Source organism: Salvia miltiorrhiza, chromosome 3, assembly GCF_028751815.1.
Source record: "Salvia miltiorrhiza cultivar Shanhuang (shh) chromosome 3, IMPLAD_Smil_shh, whole genome shotgun sequence".
Classification (NCBI taxonomy): Eukaryota; Viridiplantae; Streptophyta; class Magnoliopsida; order Lamiales; family Lamiaceae; genus Salvia; species Salvia miltiorrhiza.
In genome coordinates this window covers 14,597,355-14,605,494 of record NC_080389.1, presented here as the reverse complement: position 1 = coordinate 14,605,494, position 8,140 = coordinate 14,597,355, and the positions used below count along the sequence as shown (strand labels likewise).

Genomic DNA, 8,140 nt, shown 5'->3' with positions numbered 1-8,140 from the left:
TGGCCAACTTCAAGGAATCTTTGGAAGATCGGCGGTAGCATAAAATTTGCAGAGGAAGTTCAGGAGGCAGTGAAACCAGAAAGCAAGAAATGTGAGGGACGAACCATTGATATACGTAAGGGATGCACGGTAATCGAGGGATGCACGTAATGCAATTTTGATCTGGTTATGGCAGAAATGAAAGGTTGTAGTGACCAAAAGAATGAGCAAAGCTCCCAGTACTCAAGTATACAATCTAATAATTGAAACTCTATATTTTAGTGCTTTGGAGAATCTCTTCCTTCATCATGTATCTCCACTTACTACTTGCTTCTTCAGTTTTATGTGTAATATGAATTACGAGTATCATCAGTTTTAAGAAAATTTCTGTCCTTTTTTATCAGTACAAAGACATTTTCTTATTCACCTTTCGATGTGCATGTTGACTTTACATTTAGGATCATATAAGTGTTAAGCCACAAATAGGCATTTGACAAATTCTATACTGCTGCATCTTTTATATAGGATCTCCCTAAACATCATAGTCCCTTCCCCATTTCTGTCTCCAACACTAATGTTTCTTACACAGATAGGTGTATACATTTAATTGGAAAGCCATTGTTAAGTTCCTGAAACAGTGTTTGTCTTGTAATTTTCATCACTATATCATCATCTCTAATTTTGTTTTTCGACTTTGGGTATGATGTTGATGCCTTGTCATAATGTGGCACAAAAGGTCGGTTGGAAAATGACTTGAAGAGAAGTGTGGATTTGACCCGACTAACACAGTGCTCCTTTTACATTTCTAAGCTACCGTGAGAGCACATCTTAAAATAAGAAATAAGAGTAATTTTTAATGTATGAATTTTGCGTAGAACACGTATGAATTCGCTTTATAAAAGTATGAATTGTGAAAAATAAATTTTTGCTATTTTTGGGATTCGAACTCAGGACCATAAATTCATACAACATGATTACGAATCAATAGATCTTGATGATCTAAGGGCTGAAAATGAATCTTATTTTAGCCATTCCCTGTATTGTCAATATTATTGTTGACTTTATTTTAAAATTATATGTATAACTTTCAAGAATAATGTGTATTTAGATTAGTTAATTAAGAATGGAAGTTATCCAACCAAAAAATAAAATGTATTATACAATTTTCCATGTAAAATACGTACTTGCAAATTAGAGAGCATCCTTTAAAAGTTTTAAATAAATAGAAGAAAAATTGATACAAATCTTTCTTTTTTAGGTAATTATTACAAATCTATTTTAGAGTGGTGAACTGATGACATTGGGAAGAGCACCAATTATCATGCAAAGTTTATTTGTATTAAAACTGTACTATATATTTCAATGTGTTTTATTTTGTTCTTTTTCTTGAAATAATAGCGTTGCATTTGACCTTCAATTAAATTGAAATTGTGAATGCTACGTTATGAGGCATATCTTGTTTCTTATTTTATATATTAGTGTTTATTGATTTGAATGGTGGGAGTTGTTGTGAGTTACAAGATGATGTTATCTTAAAAGCAAAAATATTTATGAGAATGTTATTGAGTTCATAGTGAGAGATTTTGAGTTCGATTTTCATCTAAGAGCATTCATAACGGGGCTTGAGCCCGACTCGAACAAAAATAAGGATGATGATGCACATGCTTTAAAAAATATCAAATCATTTGAAACGTTGTCGTTAGTTGCGGACTTTTTTTTTTTAATTTCAAAATAGCTGTCGAACGGCTATGTTTTAAATTTTGAATACATTTGAACATAATTCGGTAGTATCGAGCTATAGATGCAATTTATATAATTTTATGTTTTAATTATTGTAATTCTGAAATTTAAATTTAATAAAATTTTCAATTTTTAAAAATGAAATAAAAAATCTATAAAACCACCTTATAAAGTCACTTATAGTAGGAAATACTCTATACAGAGATGACTCAGCAAAGAACCCCATGCCTAAATGTGAATTAGTAACGAGTTATGGAAGTTCAATAGTTAAATTCAAATTGACATTATCAAATAGTTTTGTTTAGGGTTAAGTACCAATTTCCTCTCCGAAGTTGACACCCCTTTCGCCTATAGCACCCTATACTTATGATCAGCCTTGTTTACTACCTCAATGTGGCGAAACGGGACTAAATACTCCCCCACCACTCAAAGGTGCTTAACACCATCTGAAACAAATTTTTTGTTTTTTGTTTTTAATTTAGGTGGAAATATAGCCACAGCCGAGAGCACCATTGATGGAAACAAAGCCATTGGCGTCGTCGGAAGATTTGCGAAACGCCCTCTGTGCACGCTGAAATTCTCCATTGAAGGAAACTGCCACAACGATTCACCATTCGTTGAATGATTGCCGCTAGGATTAATCGCATTCACCGCGAGAAAACTGATCACCGGAATCGAACCTGAACTCAACTGCAGCATGTAGTTTCCGGCCAGATCTCCATCCGCCCGCCAAAAAACCTAATAATGAATTACTCTCATCAAAACTCAATTGAGGCGGCGGTGCCGCCACAAAATCCTGGCTGAAATAGTCGAGGCTCCTGAAATGCGACGGCGCAGAGAGCGACGAGCTGGAGCTCTAGACGGAGATGTTGAAAGAAGCGAAATTTGCGGAGATGGTGCCGGTGCAAGTGGCGGCGACCACAGCTGACTCTGCCTGCTGCAGCAGCCACTTGATCGTCTCGCCGTCAGATTTGTGCCCTAATTCCCGCGTCAGTTGGAAGACATGGACGAGGCAGGTCGCCGACATCCGAATCCTCCAGCCACGATCGTCGACTTTGGTGTGCCTGTCCTTGGTGGAAAGCCACTTCGGCGGCGGCTTCTTGCTCGCCTTTGGGAAAGAGATGAAAGAAGAAGATAAGGGAAGAGGATTGAGTGCAAGCTTAATTAAAAAAATTTCAGACGGTGTTAAGCACCGTTAAATGGCGGGGGCTATTTGATCCCGTTTTGTCACTTTGAGGTAGTAAACAGCGTTGACCCTGAGTATAGGGTGCTATAGGCGATAGGGGTGCCAACGTCGAGGGAGGGGGGGAGAATTATATTGGTACTTAACCCGTTTTGTTTATATGGAAGTCCATCAAAAAGGAGTTTGAAATCTTAAATTGTGTCAGTGGGTTATCGGGTAGTCGATAATTGATGAAACAATTAACGGGTTGGTATGCTAGAATCTAGATTGTGTCTAAAGGATTAGGGTTAATGATACGTTTTACCCATTCTCAAAGATAAAAATAGAAAAACACATACACAAACTAAAATATATAAATAATATCTAATTTTTGAAAAATTTAGCATTTATATTCTTAACGAGTAAATCATATTTAAAAAATAATTAGAAAAAAACCCTATCAAATTCGTCTCTCTCTCCACCGTCTTCCTCATCTGCCTCGCTGTTTCGTGCCTCTGTCTTGTCGCACCTTTGCATCTCTCTTTCTCTATCTCTTCATCATGCGCCTCGACTTGCCGTGCATCACCTCTGTCTTGCCTCCACATCTCCATCTCTCTATCTCTCTCTCTCTCTCTCTCTCTCTATGTGTCTCTCTCTTCAAATCCACCACCTCCCTCTCCCTCATCTGCCTCATCGTGTTGCGCCTTTGCATTTCTCTCATTCTCTCTCTCTCTCTCTTTCTCTCTCTCTCTCTTACCAGTGCCGTCCCCATCCGCCTCGCCTTGTCACGGCTCCACATCTTCGTCTCTCTCTCTCCAAATTCACCACATTTTTCCTCTGTCTCGTAGCGCCGCACCTCCACCTCGCCTCAAAATTGAGTTAAGTTCAGTGCTCGACGCTCAAGTGTCGAGCAATAGTTCAAATTGAACTACTGCTCGACGCTTGAGAAGTGATGTTCGACAGTCGACACTTGACGCTCGAGTGTCACTCAACTTTCATTGCTCGAAGTTGATGTTCGACACTTTAGTATTGAGCAACGCTCAAATGCTCGATGCTCGATGCTAGTTGAGTATGCATTGTGATGTTAGTGGATCTGTGAATTGGTGGCGGCGATGGTGGTCGTGGATTGGTGGCGGTGGTGGCATACTAGGTTGTGAATTGTGGTCGTTGATGGTAGTGGTGGATGATTTTACAAACGTGGTTGTGGCGGAAATATAGCAACGATTGTCGGTCGGTGGTGGCGCAATGGAGAGGGGACCTTTTTTATATATATTTTTTTATAAATTATAATTAAACATAATATTAAAGTTTTATAAGGGTAAAATTGTCATAATGGATAAATTTTATATATTTTATAAAAAAAAACTAGTATATTTTATGTTTTGTCTTTCAAAAAGTGCATAAATTTCTTTCCCCCATGGATTATCGGCTAATAAATTAAATAGTAGTAGTAATAAATTTTGAAATAAAATATATGGATTATTTAATTGATTTCAGTATAATAGAATACTAAAGTTAGGTAAAAAATATTGAGCGGGCAACTAAGATACAAACCACTGAGAAGTCGGAAACAGAATTCTTGCTCTCTGCTCTCGCGCCAGATCAGTCGCTGCCGCCGCCGCCTGCCGGTCGTACAGCCTCCACCCTCCATCGGCGCCCACTCGCATCGCCGTCTCTTACACGACTTCAGTTAAGCTTTGTCTTAATTTTAGGATTTAGGGCTTTAGGCTTAGGGCTCGAAATTTTTAATTATTTGGTAATGCTTGTCTCAATTGCGTGCTGTTGCTGTTGCTGCTGCACTGCTCGAAATTGTATATTGTGGAGATGGATTAACTTTGTTGTTATCTTGCAGGGCATGGCATTTTATGATTAATTCGTGTTGTTACAGCTGCTGAAGAGCTAAGCCCCCTCCTCACCACGAATTAATCATAAAATGCCATGCCCTGCAAGATGACAACAATTTTACTCCTAACTACTTCAGTTTCCCTCTTCTTCTTCACTATCTCTTTCATCTGTGGGTTTTCGCTGTTCATCTCGATTTTAGGTTATTTGATTTTTGTTTTTACCATTTTGTATTCTTGATTTCTCTTACTAGCTGGGGTTTTCCTTTATTGGGCTAAAATTATTTGCGTTTTTCTCAGATGATTTTTTTCGATACTGTTTCGTAGTTTGACGTTTGAATTTTTTTAATTTTCCGATTCTTGTAGCTGGCGTCGTATGCATTTTCTGAATTGTTTAGTGAATTGACTTTTAATTTGCTTATTCTGCGGTTTGGGTAGCTCTGGGCTCGTCTGAATTATCAGTTCAGTTATTGTTGAAGTATCAATTTTATGTTCTTGTTAATTTTCCTTAATCGCATAAATTAACTCTTCAAGCAAGAATGCAGAATTTTACTGTGATTCCTTAGTCCTTTGCTACAATGTGGAGAATTTAACCTAGGCACATTGGTAAATCACTTCTCATTTGTAGGAAATAATGCATATCTTGATTGCAGATTGCAGATTGGTTGGATTTTTGCAGTTTTATAGAATAAGAAGTTCCGGAGTTTTCGCCCATGATCTGCTTGTCAAATGACCAGATAATAAAACCAGCTCTCCTCATTGTGGTTCATGATTTTTAATATATTCAATTTGTGTTGAAATAGTGAGAGGAGCAACACTCTGCCTGTCTGCCACTACTGCGAAACAATTTTTTATTTTTTTTCTACGATTATTCTTATTTATTGGGTAGAGAATTTGAACAGTCAGCTTATCAGAGAGTGCATTGAGTGGAAAATAGACTTTGTTAAGGTAGAATCTGTTTAGCAATGTGCACCATCGCCTCCATCATGCATCTTATTGTTTTTCTTCCTATATAGAACGAGCACTTGAAATGGCAGCTGCCACCCAATGTCTCTCATTATTCAGCTGACAAATGATTGTCTTTCTTTTTAAACTATTTTACTGCCTAACACTTAATAGAAGCCATGTCTTGTTGACACTGTTGTTATCGAACAGGATATGGCACATGTAGAACCTGAGAATATGGAGATGAACTTGTATCAAGTGAATAGTGCTGTGAGGAGACCTCGTATCCTGCTCGCTGCCAGTGGAAGTGTGGCTGCAATAAAATTTGCTAATCTTTGTCATTGTTTCTCCGAGTGGGCGGAAGTGAAAGCTGTTGCTACCCAGGCATCTCTCCATTTCGTAGACAGGATAGCTCTTCCCAAGGATGTAATACTTTACACTGATGAGGATGAATGGTCGAGTTGGAAAAAAATAGGTGATAATGTGCTCCATATTGAGTTGCGTAAATGGGCTGATATCATGGTCATCGCACCTTTGTCTGCTAATACACTTGCCAAGGTAAAAATAAGCTCTTCAAATTTGCGTGTTAACATTACAATCCATCCATTACTAATTATAGGCTTCTTAGAGAATCTTGTTAAATGCTAAATTTCTGGTGAACTTTTCCACATGCAACGATTATTTGGATATATTTTGTTGATATAAGTAAAGTGGCCTTAAGTTTTAGTTTAGCATGTCTGAAATGAAAATTTAGGAGCTTATTGTAGTCCATGGATTTAAAATACATCAAGTTTGCTCCGATTTTGGTTTTGCACAGGACTTTCATGTCTTGTTCTCACATACACAGGTTTTACACTTCTTGCGATTTTCTCTTTATTTCACTTTCCGAAGTTCGCGTATTTTAAACCAATGAACTGTATTCTTAGGAATCTGAACAATTTATTCGAGATTTGTATTATATATTTCTTATACGTAATAATTCATGTGATTTCATGAACTTTGTTTGACTAAAGTTTTTGTGTATCCTAGTAGATTGCCGGAGGTTTATGTGATAACTTACTGACCTGCATTGTACGGGCATGGGACTACAGCAAGCCAATGTTTGTAGCGCCAGCCATGAATACCCTCATGTGGAACAACCCTTTCACTGAACGCCATCTCATGGGGATCGATGATCTTGGAATCTCACTTATCCCCCCAGTGAAGAAGAGGCTGGCCTGTGGAGACTATGGAAACGGTGCAATGGCTGAACCTTCCCTAATATACTCGACTGTAAGACTTTTCTTTGAGACTCGAGAACAATCAAGTGGTGGCAATGTTTAGTCTGATATGTTGCAAGCTTCTCATCCATTTCATGGGGGAAATAGCATGTCTCAGGTTTGTTACTCGAACAATCTCTTACTTGTAGTGTGGTTGTGAAAACTGCAATCTGCTGTTAGAAATTTTACTGTTTGCAATTCGAAATCGTGTGCTCTTGTGTTAGAGTGTTAGCAATTTTACTGTTTGCAATTCGAAATCGTGTGCTCGTGTGCTGTTAGAGTGTTTTCCACATGCAACAGTTGGAGAGATTTAGATTTGTATTGTCTAGGCATAGGCCATAGATTGATTATATGTGATTTTTTTTCCTAGTATGAGATGCATATTCATCCATTGTTGTCATGCAGTTTGCATAAAAATTGTTCATTTAAGGGTTGCGTCTAAATACGCAAACTTTCATTCAATTATGGTTGTGCACATGAACTCTACAAATTTTATCTCCAAATACACGAATTTTTAATTGTTCGGATTTTTCACACGATTGTTAATTTCTTACGAATTAATGTCATTGTGGCTAGCTGAAGTGGAGTATACATCTAACTATATTGTTTAGTACATTGGCCATTTAAGCCATGTAGACATTTCAGGCTTCCACCTCATCATTCATTAGGCGGGCAACCGACAATCATGTGAAGAATTAGAACAATTGAAAGTTTATGTATCTAGTGGCAAAACTTTTAGTTCATATGAAAACTTGAATTTAGTGAAAGTATGTATATTTGTGTGTAACTACACATTGTTGACCTTCTCTAGTGCGTGTTGTGTGATGAATTATATGTTCATATATAAATTTGGTCTCGCATTACTATACAACACTGGTGTGTAACCCATCGACGGGAACTCACTTTAAATTATGATTTAAATTATTTTATAATTATTTTTGTATAATGTTTTTTAATTAATTTAACTTGATATGATAGAGTTCAAATTATATTAATATCATATTCGTCAATTAAATGTTAATTTTTTTGTTAGAATAATAAAATATCTTTTTATATAAATGAAGTTTTAAAAAAGGTCAATGTAAGCTTGAAGATTTTAGAAAAATCAAAAGAAAAAATATGTAAATTTGATGGAAGATATGATGAAGGAATTAATGTACACATTTATTCTCAATTGATGCGAGATTCAAATTTTATCAATTTAGTTAGTATTT

The 8,140-nt window shown here is 36.8% G+C and overlaps 1 protein-coding gene and 1 pseudogene across 3 annotated transcripts; one reads left to right on the top strand and one right to left on the bottom strand.

Annotated features, from left to right (window-relative positions):
- Positions 1-2,145: 2,145 nt before the first annotated feature.
- Positions 2,146-3,492, bottom strand: LOC131018424 (transcription factor TCP14-like; annotated as a pseudogene).
- Positions 3,493-4,387: 895 nt separating this feature from the next.
- On the top strand, positions 4,388-7,388 carry LOC131017772 (probable phosphopantothenoylcysteine decarboxylase). Of its 3 annotated transcripts, XR_009099855.1 has the most exons (4): positions 4,388-4,570; positions 5,878-6,225; positions 6,700-7,143; positions 7,206-7,388. XR_009099855.1 is itself a non-coding variant. In XM_057946494.1 (3 exons), the coding sequence occupies exons 2-3, from the start codon at positions 5,881-5,883 to the stop codon at positions 6,988-6,990; spliced, it is 636 nt and encodes a 211-aa protein (XP_057802477.1). In that variant the 5' UTR covers positions 4,400-4,570; positions 5,878-5,880; the 3' UTR covers positions 6,991-7,388. The 3 variants fall into 3 exon arrangements, 2 of the variants coding, with proteins under 2 accessions (XP_057802477.1, XP_057802478.1); XM_057946494.1 differs by having other exon boundaries at positions 4,400-4,570; positions 6,700-7,388; XM_057946495.1 differs by lacking the exon at positions 4,388-4,570 and adding an exon at positions 4,634-4,925 and having other exon boundaries at positions 6,700-7,388.
- The last annotated feature ends 752 nt before the right edge of the window (positions 7,389-8,140 follow it).